The sequence below is a fragment of the Myotis nattereri genome (genome assembly GCF_964212035.1).
Source record: "Myotis nattereri genome assembly, chromosome: 11".
Classification (NCBI taxonomy): Eukaryota; Metazoa; Chordata; class Mammalia; order Chiroptera; family Vespertilionidae; genus Myotis; species Myotis nattereri.
The window spans coordinates 77,731,033-77,747,019 of record NC_138086.1 but is presented as its reverse complement, the minus strand read 5'-3'; the positions used below and the strand labels follow the sequence as shown (position 1 = coordinate 77,747,019).

Here is a 15,987-nt window from a genome sequence, read left to right as displayed (position 1 = left end):
CGTTGCTCAGGAAGAGCCCGCAGACTTTCCTGGAGCATCCGGTAAGCCACAGGGCACACCTGCTGTCCGGGTAAAACAAGGTTGCAGGTAAACCAAACTGTGGTTGCTATGTAGACACTAGACGGGCCCACTTTGTATTATAATGACCGTTCGCCCTGCCGAGGAATCATCTTCAGATCTCCTTCCCCAACATGTACATTTTATTACAGCATAAAAGGTGGCCAAGATCATGTTTCCCATGCTCCCCCAAGCAACAATGAAAGGCCCGCCTGTGAGACCGTGTTCTCATAGTTAACTCTCCGCTTTAAGCAGAGAGAAGTAGAGCAAATTCTACTGGGCTGTTGACGTCAAATCAACCTGAGTTACCACCTTGTGAATAAAACGGGTCCTCCAGCCCCCATGTGCATGAACTCCTAGCTGCTCTCGCTATGCAGTAGCACAAGTCTCCTGTAGGTGGCGCTGCCTCCTAATTATCTCCCTACCCCATCAACCTGCAAGCTCCCTTCGTAGCTCTATGGAGCTGGAGCCAGGGGCTACCAAGTGGCAGTCCAGACCTCAGGGCCTGGGTGTTAGTGGGCACTGCTAATGCAGAAGAGAAGACCACGAGGCATTTAAAGAGGGGGCATTGGAAAGGTCCACGTCCAGTCTCAGCAGAGCGGCAGCCACGGCTTCAGTCTGGTGATGCGAGGGGACCAGACCCAGGTCCGAGCGGCACACCAAGATTTCCCAGCATGCATTTTTAAAGACACGAATCTGGCACGATTCTCAGTAAAAACAAAAATCAAGTCACTGTAGTTAAATATATTTGGCTAAGTCTGTGTTCTGTTGTCTTTGGAGTATCATAAAGCCTCTTAGTATTTTAAAAACTCTGAAAAGTTTCCCTGGAGGAAAAAATATCTGTTCAACTTTGCTGAACTTGGGACTTTCCGAACTCAGGACGTAACACAAGGCAGAGCCGTGCTGTGCGTGCATGTATGGAGCGTGGTCAGTGTTTCTGAGGGGAGCGGGCAAGGAGCTGGGGTCTGCGCTTTTCCGGGGTGGGAGGGGGGTGCAGAGGAGGCTCCCACCTTTGGCAACTCTGCCAAGTGGGCAGGTATCACGCATGTGTGTGTGTGTGTGTGTGTGTGTGTGTGTGTCCAACACATATTGTGGAAACAGACCAGTCGTTCCAAGAACTGGGAAAGGGCAAGTTCCCCTGGGCGGGTGGTCCTGGGCCAGGCCCTTCCTATGCACGGCTGCTGTATTCTTCGGACGCTTCCCGAGCAGATAGACACTCCACGTCATAGCTGAGTGGGCTGAGAAGCAGAGAGGCAGGGCGCTTGCTTGAGTTTGCAGGTTAGCTAGTGGCAGAGCCAAGACTCAGACTGTCGTCCTCGGGTGTCCTGACTCTGCACTTTTAAAAAATATATATATTTTTACTGATTTCAGAGTGGAAGGGAGAGGGCGAGAGAGAAACATCAATGATGAGAGAGAATCATTGATCGGCCACCTCCTGCACGCCCCAGCCGGGAATCGAACCACAGCCTCCTGGTTCACAGGTCCATGCTCAACCACCGAGCCACACCGGCCGGGCTGTTTTGTCTTTAATACACGAGGCCAGGGAATGACTGAGAACATTTTAGGAAGGTGGCAGTTTGCATTGATTTAACTTCAACAGCCCATTGGGATGCAGAGGGAAGAGGAGTGGACGGAATGCTGGGGACCCAGATAGAAACCCCAGCGTCACCACTTTCTGGCCCTGTGGCCTGGGGCCAGTTCTCTAACTTCTTTGAGCTCCAATGACCTGCCCAGGGGCACAGGAGAGGGTGGCTGCTGCGTTCTGGGCAGGGCTCTGAAGCCCTAGGCCTGGAGGCCAGTCCCGGGGAGACAGCTCAGGTCTGTCTCCTCTAACCCTCCCCAGGGTGTCGGCGCCTTGGATGCTCGCCAGCGCCAGGTCAGAGAATAGCCGTGGCAAGTTCCCGGTTATCAGAAGTCGGAGCTAAATTTAGGACGCAGCTGTGAAAATGAATCCTCGCAGGCTCTGGGAGGTGAGGAGGTGAGCAATTATCAGGCAAATTTGATTAATGTGGACAGGCTGTGCTGATAATTCGTCTGGTTCTCAGCCAAACAGCCCCTCCTTCTCCCCAATATTTTCCTTCCCCAAACCATCTGGGTCCTCACCCCGTGTCCTTTTCGCAGGTTTCGCCCTTGGTCGCAGGGGGTTTTCTTCTGTGGAGTTTCCATCTTTGCTTTCACTGTGCTCTTCCCTTAGAAGATTGCAAGCTGGGGTGCCAGTCAGTCCTCAGAATGTCTCACTGGGCCTGCACAGGTTTTTTTGTTGTTGTTTTTGTTTTTTTTAAAAAAGGAGCTTTCATTAGAGAATTTGGAGATGTCACACAAAAATTTAGATTTCTGTCTCATCTTGAAAAACTGGGGAGCTAGAGTCATGCGGGGCCCTCGGTGTCCCTGGTTTCTTCCTGTCCCGCCACGCCTCCCCCAGAGTTTGGCATCAACTGGAACTTGTTGGAAATGCAAATTCCCAGGCCCTTCCCCAGACCTCCTACTGCAGAATCTCGGAGGGGGTGGAGGCCTGGAAACTCATGATTCAGGTCCAGGCTCACGCTTGAGGTTCTGAATGAGACTCGGCAGTCAGGGGGTTCTGCTCTGGTTCCCACGCGTCCACTCGGCCAGGCGTCCAATGCCCAGGTCTCTGGAGCACTCCTATGCGGTGAGCACTGTGCTAGCTGCTGATGACATCGGGGCGACCCAGACAGGCAGCGTCTTGCTCTCACAGAGCACGTAGTCCAGTGAGGAGTGGAGACAGACACCTGTTTTGTCACCTGCAATTGCTCCTGAGGTTGGACCAGACTGGCGGGTTCCAAGCTGAGTTCTGCAGAGTCCTGGGCCCTGGGGAGGGACCTCTAGCTGGATAGGGCCAAGGGACCGAGAAGGAGGCTAAGGGAGGGGCCCAGCCCCCTTTCCCCCCCGCCTGTGAATTCCCCAGAACCGCTCTACTTTGATCTCTTTTATATTTTAGTTTCCAATAACACTGAGTAGGGGGGACAAAGGGTTCTGCTGTGAACAGTTTCCACCCTGCTAGGCTCAGCAGTCTTAGAGCCCATCAGCTCTAAGATGCTATTAGACCGGGCACTTGCAAACAATTTTTTTCTTTTCGGTGATGAAGGGTGGGTAGCAACATCTTAAAAAACTCATCCTGCATCTCACCCTCTAGGAGGGCTGTTATAAAAAAAATCAGACAAATGTAAGTGCTGGCGAGGGTGTGCAGACGCTGGTGTGTCACAGAGAGCACGCCCAATGGAGCAGCCGCTGTGGAAACAGCACGATGGCTCCTCGCGAATGAGACGTGGAGCTACCATGGGATGGGCAGTCCCACTTCTGGGTAGTGGAACTTACACAGATATTTGGACACCCAAATAGCAGCGTTATTCACAACAGCCCAAAGGTGGAAGCAACACAATATCCACTGATGGATGAATGGGCAACCACACGTGGACATACACACAGTGAACGATCCGTCAGCCTTCACAAGGCAGGAGATCCTGCCACGTGCTGCCACACGGGGAACCTAAAGGGCATTGTGCTAAGTGAGATAAGCGAGGCACAAAGGAAAAATACGGTGCGATTCCACTTAGATGAGGTACCTCTAAGCAGTCAGATTCATAAAGACGGAGAGTGAAATAGAGATGACCAGGCGCTGGGGAGGAGGCAGGGGTGAGGAGTTAGTGTTTAAAGGGACAGAGTATCCATTTGGGATGATGACACAGTTCTGGGGATCGAGGGTGGTGATGGTCGCACAACAATGCCACTGACCCGTACATTTAAAAATGGTGAAGATGGCAAAATTGTTGCATGCTTTTCCACTATCCAAAGAAACCCATCCTACAGTTGGCCTATGAAAAATGGTCTTCCCTTGCTCCATTCACCCCCTCACTCCCCCACTCTCTCCCCTGTCACTTTGTCTCCATTTAAGCTTTTGGATGTTGTTTTGAATAACTTACCCCTGGGAAAGTCAAAGCAAATGTAGTAAGTTACACCCTGGGCGATGTGACGACATCCTCCAGGCAGGGGCTGGTGTGGGCTGGTTGGAAAAGGCCCGTGTCACTGCCCAGGGTGGTGCTGCTGACCTGGAGGGGAGGAGAGCTGCGAGCACTCCCTGCGGACTCAGAGACGTCATCTGTGGAGCCGCCGGTGTTTTCTCAAACAGGAGCAAAGCGTTGCTTGGTGGCAGGGGCCTGAGGGACACATCAAGGGGCCAGTGGGGCCCGGCCCCCGGGCTTCAGGAGGAAAACGAGCTGCCCGGGCCCTGTGTGGACCCCGGGTGCTGACATGCATTTCACCGGGGCCGCGGGCAGGCTTCCGGAGGGCGCTGGGGGCCGCCGGGCTGGCGGGGCCCCTCTGCTCCAGGCCATGGCGGGAGGGGGCAGGCTGACAGGTCACATTCAGCGCTGGTGAGTGACGCAGGGCGCCCGTCACCCCGGTCTCCTAGAGAAGAAACGCTCGCAGGGGCTAGATCCCCGCCGGTCCCTGCACTGAGACCTGCTTATTCTAGCACTTTCTGTAGGGGAAGACAGTGTGGGTGGTCAGAATCACAGCAACAGCACCTTGTCCTGCCCTTTAGGGTGTGGAAGGCCGGGGCCAAGGTTAGCGTGACGGGAGAGGCCGTCAGCAGCTCCCTCACTGGGGCCGCATCAGCCCCAGGCACACGGCTCCGGCTCCATCTGTGCCAGTAGCCCGTTTGCCCCAGAGAACCCGGAGCTGCCTGGGGCGGGAGCCGGGAGCGGGCGGACTGCTTCCCTCCTCCTCGGGCAGGGCAGGCAGGGCAGGGCCCTTGTTGCGGGCGGGCTCCTGCAGAAGGCAGGCGGGCGGGCAGAGGGGCCTCCCTCCAGGGCAGCCGGGCTGGGGCAGCAGGGAGGCAGGTTGTTGCTGCAGGAACCACAGTCACGTTTGGGAGACATTTTTGCTCGACCTGCCACACCTGTGGCCAGAAACTTGCGGCACGAGATCAGCTCAGGAAAGAGAAAAACATCCAGACTCCGTTTGGAAACAGGAGACATTTCCAGTCGGGAGGCACAGCATCGGCAGTTGTGCTGGAACGTTCCTTCTCGCTCCCTGCCCAGAGGGGAGAGGAGCCTTTCCTTTTAGGGAGTGGGGGGTGGGGGGGGGGGGAGACCTCCTCGCCCTGTGGTCCGTTTTGTGCCAGATGCCTAGCCTTTGGAGCCCTGCAGGGGCCTCTCCAGGGGTGCCCTCCCCTTCCCCGCCTCTCCCCAGGTTCAGGACTCAGCCCTCGGACAGCTATGGCGGCCTCAGCGGGAGGCAGTGGGCGCTGGCCGCACATGGAGGGGAGGCCTATGTGGGCAGGAAGCCAAGGTCACCATGGACTCAACCTCATTTTGTTTGGTTTCTCGTCCCTGAAATTTCATCAGGGAACAGGCCACAAAGCCTGGCGACCATGGGTGGCTTATCTCGCTGCTGGACTAAATTCCATGGGTGGGGTCAGGGGCCCGGTCACAGGGACCTCAGAGAGCTCTCTGCCATGTGGGGCCACCGGAGAAGTCTGCAGTGTGCCCCTGAGGCAATGACTGTCACCCGAACCTGACCACGTGGGCACCCCGGGCTCAGACCTCCGGCCTCCAGGACAGTGGGCGTAGTATCTGTTGTTCTTAGGCCACCCAGTCTATGGCAGCCTAGACTGGGACAGCGGGTGCGATTCCTCCACGCAGCAGAGACGGCAGCGGAGACCGAGGGAGGGCCACGCCTGGCTGGAGGTGGCGCAGGAAGTACATGGCAGGGCTGGCATCTGAACCCAGGTTTCCTGCCCCCCCAGGTGCAGTGCTCTTTACTTAGTAAGTTCTGGTCGGTACATGGGGATGGGCATCCACGCTCCTATACACGTTACTGAGGCTGGTGACAGCATTCACGAAAAGGGCCAGCTGATTTCTGTTGTAGAGGCCATTTAAACAGATCTATATGTCATCCATGGACATTTTAACATCTTTGAAATTAGGATGCATTTTATAATCAATAGCATGTCTTAGGTTAATGATGTGTCTTATATTCAGTAGTGTCTTAGATGCAATGCAATTCAATAGAAATTGTGAGGTTCTTCCCACTTGGATAAAATGAGTGTGAGTCAGTGTGTGTGTGTGTGTGTGTGTGTGTGTGTGTCCGTCCACCATAGGCTGGTGGCTTAGAAACAACAGAATTATTCCCATAGTTCTGGAGGAATAATTCCAGAACGTTGTATTTACTTGTAACAAACATAACGGTTTAGCACTGAACTCTGGGTTCACAGAGGCAGAAAAACTCGTGAAATATTCTGGGCCTCTACAATTCTCCTTGGACATAGAAGAGGCACTTTTGGAAGAGAAGAAAGAGTAATACTCTACACTCTCCATTTCCCACGTGTCTGCCACTGCCAGAGAGTCCCCCTGGATGGCCCCGGTCTGGGTGTCCATAGGGTCCCTGGAACAGCACATCTGCCTCCTCCGGGGCCTTGCTCCTGGTGCACTTGCTACCCCAACAGCTGACCTAACCTCCCGGGGCTCCTCCAGGCCCTTTCACAGCCCCCAGCACTGCAGCTGGGACTCCGAGGGCTCACCCCAGCTTGTCAGAGCAGCCCCAAGGCTGCCTGTGGACGCCTCTCCAGGGCTTGCAGGTTGCTGTCGGGTTCATGTTTCACTGTGAGTGTTCTCAGCAGGGAGCCATGGGGGGACGTGCAGGTGGCCGGGTTAGGAGAAGGTGGCCTGTCTCCTCCCAGCGGGGCCCTAGCTGGCTGTGAACCGAGAGAGGTCTCCGGGGCCCCTCTGATCTCACCTCCGTCCTCATCAGAGCATCCTCATCAGAGCGTAGCGAGCTCAGCAAGCAGGGCGGGGTTCGCCTGCCTCTGCGACTGTCCAGAGCCTGCACTGGCCGAATGTTCTGCAGCCTCAGGACTCCCCTGTCAGAACTGTCGTCCCTGCAGTCCGGCTGGGCTGAGTGACTGGCTCTCTAACGGGCGGTGACCCTCTCAGGCTTGTCCTGCATAGTCAGAATAAATTGGAGGCTAAAATAGGTTTCTGGACACTTCTGATCAAAAACGCCCCTTGCTTTGATCTTTCAGTCAAAACAAGGTCTTCTCCCTGAATTCTGACGACATTGACCCTGAGCCACAGCTCAGCTGGGCAGGCAGGGGTCTCAGGGCTCCTTAGCGCCCTTTCTCAGCCGCTCAGCCCCGACCAGGCCCAGGCCCAGGCCCAGGCTGTGAGCTTTGCCGCTGGAATGTAGATCGTTATTGGCAAGTGGAGAGCTGGCCTGGAAAGCCAGCCTTCAGTGGTGCCAACTGCTGCCGCCTTTTGTCTGCGGACTCAGCATTTGGGCTGAGCACCCCCAAAGGGACAGGTGGACATTGAGGGTGCCAAGGGGGGGGTCGGGCACAACAGGAACACACTCTGAGAGAGATCATGGCGGCCAAGCCATCTTTCTGTCTTCCTGCAGAGGGTTGGTTCAGGAGACTGAGCAATTGGGCTTTAGTTCTGGGAGGGAATGGTTTGTCTCAGCTGATGGCGCTACCATGAGAGACCCACCGTCACGCCGGTCCTTTCCCTCGGCCTGAGCAGCGCGTCCTTCCAAGCTGTGATTGTCCCACTGGGGTATGGACAGGTGCTAAACAGCCTTTCCTGCTTCAACCGCAGGGCAGTGTGATTGTCCCACTGGGGCCAGTAACCTGACGTCGAGTGTTATTTTAGACAAGCCCTCTCACTGTGTCAGGGGGCTGCAGGGAACATGTATTGTATTTGATCTGCCAAAGGTCCTTTCATTTGGACTGGCGGCACGGTCCTGCGATCCATGGGCCTGCTCGTCTCCACCCCATCCTTATTCCATCTATGAGGTGGGCACATGGCCCGGGCAGGCCAACTGAGGGTATTCTGTCCCCCAGGACCATGATTGGTGCGGAGCTGGGCGCTGACACCATCCTGGCCTGAGGCTCCCAGTTTCCACGGGCTGTGGAGACGATGGAGATGATTTGCTAGGAACTCGAGCTGCCTGCAGCCATGCCCCTTCCCCATCGCTATCAGCACAGGGAGCCTGCCCTCTGCAGCAGGAGACATGGGGACTCAGAGGAGCTGACGCGTGTGTGGAATTGTGTCACATAGGCTGGCTTTCCCAGGGTACTCCCCGCTCACTTGAGTGGGGTTTGTTGAGTTTCTATCACTTGAGAACAAGTGAGTTTCGACTCCGACTGGGATTAAAAATCCAGGCCTGGATTCACATTGCAGTGAAGTTGGGCGACTTGCTTAGCTTCTCTGAACCTGTTCCTTGTCTGTGCGTGGAAAACGACATCTCCCTCACAGGACTGTCACCAGGTTGAATGAGCTTAGTGTAGAGACTGAAGGGCTCAGCCCAGCAGCTGGCAAACAGTAGGCACTAAGGAAATCTTCATGGGCACATAGAGTAATGCTGGTTGAATTAACCCAGGGAATGTTTTCATTCTGAGATTGACATTTGTTTTTCAGAGTCGGTTGTGGGTACTGTTGCAAGTACATAGTGGTGGGCCGGGGGCCCTGGCAGCCACAGAATAAATAAGCATGCAGCTCTTCTTAGATGATCAATAAAATGAATGAATTCAGTACATTTTTATATTGAAAGGAAATGGATGTGTTATGGAGAATATCAAAGACATTTGACTAAGCTAAAAGACAGGGAATCAAAGGAGACCTTGCATGTGGCATGAGGCTGTATTTGCCACCAACTGGGCTCTGAGGACACGGTGTGTGACACATCGAAGGGGAAACATGTGGGGGCCGGGAGCCAGGGTGGTGGCCCCAGCCTGCCTCTGTGAGCCCCTCATTCTGTTTTCTCATCCAAACTGTGACTTTATTTGTCCTCAGAGTTTCTCTAAGCGTCTAACACCCCAGCTTGGCCATGTGAGTTAGTGAATTCCTTGTCAGTGGAAGTGTTAAAAAAGGGACTAAATGGATTAATTTATTAGTTATAGGGTTTAACTAGTTTATGATTCTACTGTGAGCCTTAGCCATGTGGATAGTACAATAACTTATCATTGGGATGGACATTTTCTAGAAGTAAGGTATATCTAGATTTTTATAGTAGTTGATTTTAAGTGTTGATTTTAATACTATATCATATCTATCATAATACCACCATAATGCACATATTTAATAAGACTATCATTAATATTATATCAAAAACCAATAATCAAGTAAGGCTTTTAGTATTTTAATGATAATCACATGAGTATATACTAATGTGTTTAAAGCCAAAAGTAAATGGGGCACAAACCCATGCAGGGCAGCCCTCTGAGCACATGTAAGAAGATGAGGGTTTTCTGCAACATGCGAGGTCAATAGGAAGCTTCGTTTTAGCACCTGGCAGAGTTGGAAGGGAAGAGGGGAGTGAAGGAGACATTTAACGCTTGCCAAATGTCCATGGGTTCCCCATCCTTCCCAGCCTCCCTTGAGGTTGGGCCAGGCCACGTGGCCAGTCTAGCCAATTGATTGAGTAAAAGTGGCATGTGTCACTTCCCAGCTGCAGGATAAAGCTCCCTAGAGACCCCCGAGTTCTCTTCTCCCCTAGCCCTTGACACTGTGGAAGCTGTGTTCTGAGATGATGGAGCCACAAGATGGGAACTCCCAGGATCTTTGAGACACTGCTTAGAGGGAAAGACCAGACCCATGGGCCACGCTGACTTTGAGATGGGCTATTCTGGGAAGTCACTGAGATTTTGGGTTTGGTTATCACCAAAGCATAACAGCCTATCTTGTCTGATTCTTGTGCTGTTGACTTGCTAGCTGCAAATGAATTTTTAAGAGTACAGTACAGTGTTGTGAACCATAGGTACGATGTCCTACAGGATGGATGGAGGACCAGCCTTCTCGAGGCCCCAGAGCACCCAGGACCATGTGGGATGCTCAGTTAGAACAGCTTGGAAGGAGCGCGAGGCTTCACCTTTGCCATGCCATTTAGGAGTGTGTGAGATGGACTTAGAAGGCATCCAAGAGGATTTTTCATTATAAAGATTGTCTTTGGTGACTTCGAAAAAGGTTTAGTCTAGCACCGAACATGATTTTTCTTTTCTCCTAATTAATTTATTTTCTGCCAAAGAAATTGACTGTGTCCCTTTAAGCAGCACCAACCCCAATGCAAGGTGCCCCTGGGGGCCACCACAGGATCAATTTTCCAGCCAGGGACTATGTAGCTTGGCTGAACGGGCTTAAGGCTTTTAATTTGCTTATACATAGAGTGGCTTGAGCTCTATACATCACCAAATCAATGCAAATCAGCTTACTTGAAGCTGGTTCAATTTTAAAAGAATTTCATTAACCAGCAATAAAAGGCCTGGCTTAATGCAATTACTACAGGATCCCAAGCTCATCAGGAAGAATTCCTTTTCTATAATGATCTTAACATTTATATTATGGCATTTTCTAAGAAAAAAGAAGGGGGGAAACAAACAAAAAAAAGCATCGTAGAGGAAGATGCCCAAGATAATGCTTTTATTCTTGCACAACTCAGTGTTGGGGCCACCATGAAACAAACTTCCCTTCCCCATGGCAGGCACCTGGGGGAGGAAACACAAACGTTGGTGTGTGGATGCGTGAGACACTCGTGCCCAGATACGTGTTTGACGCATTATCTAGCCCACCAGGACTGTGGCCACCCAAAGGCAGAAGGGGCCTTAGTGGCATATAATACCATCGCTTCATTTTACAGGAGAGACTGATGCCCGGAAACCGGAAGCAGCGATCAAGGTCAGCCAACTGTTGGCAGAGGCAAGGGCCTGGAGGTCAGGTCTGGGTTCCCTCTCCCTTACCCCCATTGAGGGGGAACCTGAAGCCCCAACACTCCAGCAGGTGATGAGAGGCACAGTGGGAAATCACCTCGCTGGGAGTGCTTTTAATCAAAAAAGAAGGAAATCCTGCAATTTGTGACAACCTGGATGAACCTTGAGGACATGATGCCAAGTGAAATAGCCAGTCACAGAAGGACAGTTACTGCCTGATGCTGCTGGTATGAGGTATCTAACGCAGTCAAATTCATGGAACCAAGGAGTGGAGTGATTGTCAGGGGCTGGGAGGTGGGAGGCATGAGTCGTTGCTCAGCACGAACACATTTTTTTTTTATTTTATTTTTTATCCAAAATGTGTTTATTGGGATGGTTTCCCACTCATCTTGATTTGAGGTGCTTTTAGTGCTGCTTCCTTCTGAAGGAGCATCCTTCTGTAAGCCTTGTTTTTCCTCCCGTTGGCTGACAGAGAACAGTGGAGCAACCAACGCACAAAACTACCATTTGTGCATGGCTAAAGACGGTGATGATTTCATAGCGTCCTGGGCATTTCACATCCATGAAGTAGGAATTGGGGCTCTGCACCAGGCGCTTCTTCTTGTGTTTCCTCTTCCCCTCTTCTGGAGAGGGGTGGAGGAGGTCCTTGGCGAGAGGCATATTGTCGTGGGGAGGTCATTACCGCCAGAAAAGCAGATGAATACATTCTTGAGGTCTGCTTAGAACACTGTGCCTACGGTTAACAGTACTCTGTCGTACACTTAAAAACTTGTTAAGAGGAGAGATCTCATGCCGTATTCTTACCACAGTGAAAGAATATTAAAAATAAATTGTAAAGGGCCATTGGGGGCAAGGCATTCATATTTCTATGTGGAGAAGCTGGCCATCCCTTTTGGCGACTTGGGAAAAGGTTTCATCCAGCACGGAACGTGGCTTTCCTTTTCTCCTAATTAATTTATTTGCTGCCAAAGAAATGGAATGTGCCCTTTAAGCAGCACAATTCCCAAAGCAAGACTCCCCCGGAGGGAAGTTTAAAAGGGGAGCTTTGGTCTATCTCACCAAGATCTCACTCCTGGGCCCATCCCACATCCTCACTCCGTCTCCTCTTAGGAGAGAGTTCATTTGATTTGTGCAACCTGATTTCCTCTGGGTGAGGTTGGTGAGCATCAGCGATCAGCACCCAGAGCCATGCTCCCCTCTGGTCCTGTGTCCAGGCGGCAAGTGAGCCCTCTGTGCTCCCGGAGCAGCCCTGCCTCCTCTCCTGTTCTCCTCCTCCGCTGACCGTGTAACTTGGCGGAAAGGGAACCCCGGGGTCCACTGGGCAGCCCATTCCCCTTGGGGTCAGAGGATAGAGCTTGGGGACCCCAGGAAGGCTCTCTACCTGAGCATCAAGCTCTCATTAGCTCTCAACACAGAGCCTCCGTCAGGGGAGGGCAGACATCGCCAGGCTCTCCTAGAGCCGCTCTGGTTTCTCATCGGGTCGGAAACGCTGAGAGAAGGAGTGAGAAGCGGGCAGCGTCCAACTATTCCTCGGTTTTCTGACCTAATCTCAGTGCACAACCCCTTACCGAAATGCTGGCAGCAGAAGTGTTAGAGAATTCAGAATTATTCTGTGGTCACTAGGCTAGGAAATCGGTCCTAACATCTGGCGAAGGCCTCTAGAGTCAGTGTGGCCTGAGTAGGGAACATATTTATATTGGAGAGATGACATTTATCTTGGGACGATGTAGAATTTAATGAGGTGGATAGATTTGCTCTGTTCTAATACTTCAGTGGAAAGAGCTAGACGGCTGGAGGGTTGACCACTGATGAGCTGACGGGATTTGGGTTGGGCGCCCTCCCAGAGAGCCTGGGCCACCTGTGAAGGTTGCCCTTCCACGTAACAGAGTGATGTTGCAGCCACGAGCGTGGGAGGCATTTGAGTAGCTTGAATCCCCGCTCACTGCTGGAGCTGGGGCCTCAGCGTCGTCTAATAGTCTAATGCTTGGCCCACGCCGTGTGGAGTGCAGGGCCACCAAGAGACATGGAAGGGAATGGCTCTCTCTGTCCGAGCGCCTGGGGGTGGTCTTGGGAGGCCAGCAGCATTGGAGATGGGGGAGATGCTGGTGTCGGAGGGCTGATTCAGAGCAGATGTGGAGGTAGACGGGGGTGGGGGGGTGGGGGGTGGGGGTAAGGGTGTGGGGGGCGTCTGTCTCCAGCTCACAGCCCTTCTGTTGAGTCTGCCTCTGCGTTGCTGCCTCAACCCCAGTGGCCTGGGCTGGCGCGGCTCTATTTTTAGCTCACATTTCACCTTTCTGTCTGTGAGGTGCTTTCCCAGCCTAGGAAAACATACCCCTCCCCACACCCCTGACCTCTGGAGGGAGAAGGTCTCACTTGGAGCTAAGTGGGCCCTGTGGGGGGGGGGGGGGTCTCAGAGGAAGGCTCTCCTGGTCTGTGACTTTTTCCAGGTTGCTTAGTGGGGCTGGTGGCCGAGAGAGCCCAAACCTTGTCCTGACCACAAAGGAGAGCACAGGGTGAGGGACCCCAAGATTAGAGGAGTGACAGCCAGACTTGGTGGAGGAAGGCAGCCTGGGGGGTCCCTGCTCCCCTGCAGGATCCACATGGGGCCCTGGAAGGTGCAGCTCCCACATCTTCATTCTCCACATTCTCAACCAGGAGAAGGGAGGGAAAATATGGGTTCCATTCTGTTACTATAAGTATATATGTCAATTAGGGAAAAATTTTAAATATAGACATGTAGAAGGAAGAAAAAGAATTCCACCCATTTGCTACCACCTAGAGACAATTGCTGTTAAACAGATACTTATTTCTAATCCTTGTGAGTTACATATATTTTTAACATATTGCAATCATATATTAGATACAGAATTGCTCATAGCAGTTATTAAAAGTCTGTTTTTTATTTCATGGTGATTAAGGTTCACGCATATTGCATATACAATATAGAAAATGTATTAAAAATAAAAAAGACAGATTTCCAATATCTTACCACCTATGGATAATCTCAGTTAAGTTATGGGAATCTGTCCTGACAGCTTTTTCTCTATGTATTTTAAAATATAAAACAAGATTTTAAAAAAGCCTATTTGACTTTCAAGCAAACTCAATAAAGGAAGATGCTATGGAGAGGGACTCGATGATAGATATGTGCTCTCGGTCTTTATCAATTATTCCAGTGAGTCCGTTAATTAAACAAACAACTTTTAAAGATGCAGAATGACTTCAGTTCTTGGGCAATAACCATTGATCATTGATCACAGAGATACGTTTAAGCAGTTACTGGAACAGTCCTGACGACGTGATCCAACTGCGAGAAATGTGTGAGTGTCGTTAGTGATGGAGGGAATGGCGCGGTGGCCATCGAACGCACTAAGTCTGCTTCTGAAGCGTGTGGTGGCAGAAGCACAGTTTATATCCATGAAACAAAGAGGCCCCTTTGGCAGGGCCGAGTACGTGTTGGTTTTCAGAATCTACGGACAACACAATCCACATTGAGTAAGAGAAAATAATGAGTTGTGAGTTCAATGCATTCCCTTGGCAGCTTGTGTCTTCAGTCATTTTTCTCAGTAGGAATATGCTGATGCTTTTAAAAATATGTATTTTTATTGATTTCAGAGAGGGAGAGAGAGAACCATCAACGATGAAAGAGAATCATTGGTCAGCTGCCTCCTGCACACTGGGGACTGAGCCCACAATCTGGGCATGTGTTCTTGACCGGAATCGAACCCAGGACCTTTCAGTATGCAGGCCGATGCTCTAACCACTGAGAAAATGGTCTAGGGCTATTGATGCATTTGTCTTTTGGCTGCCTTCTCACCTGAAAGAAAGCTGCTCTGTGTTTTACCTCGAGTCATCGCCTTTCCCTCAGAATTTTGCAGGGACATTTTATATTCTAACCTTTAGTTCTGAGGACTGCCTGCGGCCCGCCCGACCTTTGCTCCTTTGAGTGTAACTGATGTTTATAGGAGTTTTTAATTTATTTTTAAAAATTATTGAGATTTTTTTTCAAAAATATGTGGGTGTGGTCCTACTTTCATTCATTTTAGAATAGAATGTGGGGACCCTTTCAATAATCTGGCTTCCTACTTACCCCAGGGAGTCTTTAAAAATGTACATTGCTCTGGTTTTTTTGGGGGGTGGGGGGTGGGGGTGGGGGTACCAATTACACTCTCTGTTGCCTACAATGAGGACTTTTAATTGTCATTTTGATTTCCATTGTTTCCTCTCAGCTTCCTCCACTGCCTTTTTAGTTCTCATCGCATCTTTTGATCTCAGTCTGCCTTTTTCTGATTTATTTTTCCCAGTTCATACGGATGGAGACTGTTTTCTTACATTCAATTGCAGAGACAAGTCCCTGAAAAATTCGCCTTGTTCAGATAGTTGATTCTTTTCAGAGGCACGCTCTTCCTCTTGGAGTTCCATAGGATGCATCCTTTCCATTGGCCACAAATATGTTTTCATAGTTTCCTATTATAATCTATTCTTAAATGCACTCTCCGTTAATCACGGGGAAGCCTTGTCAGGCTCCATGTTTCACATCCAACATGTGGAATGTGTTTTCCTTGAGTTGGATTTCTGTTCCTCTAGGTCAGGGGAGGGGAACGTCTGGCCCGAGGGGCCATATAAGGCCAGCAAAATCATTAGGTCTGGTCCTGCCAAGGCATTAGGGGTGAATTAATTAAATGTTTGACCAAATAGAGCAGGCTAGTTTTTAAGTTGCTAATTTTGTATGGCCCGAGAATGATGTTGTGAATATCCAAGAGGCCCTTGGCAGAAAAAAGGTTCCCCACCCCTGACGTAGACCATTCAGGGACTGAAACTACCCACTGCCGTGTCCGGACATGGACGCTTCTGGCCTCTGTGATTTGAGCATTCCAGTCTTTGGAAGAAGGTTCCTGCCTGATCCCCATTCTCTCTTGGAAGTCTCTCTTACTTGCAAAGTATTTGAGAATCAATACTTGGCCTGATCACGGGATGTTGATGGAACTGACACAGGGTCCCCAGCCCTGGGGGATGAGACTGGATGGGGTGTGAGAAGAATCATGTCTCGGCTAGAAATCTGCCTATGTGTGAATCCCAGCCCCTCATGGACTGGCTGTGTGACCCTGGGCAAGTGGCTTTGCCTTTCTGTGCCTCGTTCTTCAACTACAAAAGTGGGGTGGCACTAGCATCTGCTTGATGGGGCTATTGTGACAATTACATGACTTCAT

General features: G+C 51.2%; 1 protein-coding gene across 1 annotated transcript; it reads right to left on the bottom strand.

Moving 5' to 3' along the window:
• Positions 1 to 10,919: 10,919 nt before the first annotated feature.
• On the bottom strand, positions 10,920 to 11,437 carry LOC308527077 (small ribosomal subunit protein eS27-like; the record flags this gene model as incomplete). The annotated part of the gene is made up of 1 exon (XM_081102404.1): positions 10,920 to 11,437. One exon carries the CDS (start codon positions 11,435 to 11,437, stop codon positions 11,183 to 11,185), a length of 255 nt encoding a protein of 84 aa, XP_080958530.1. The 3' UTR covers positions 10,920 to 11,182.
• Positions 11,438 to 15,987: the final 4,550 nt, after the last annotated feature.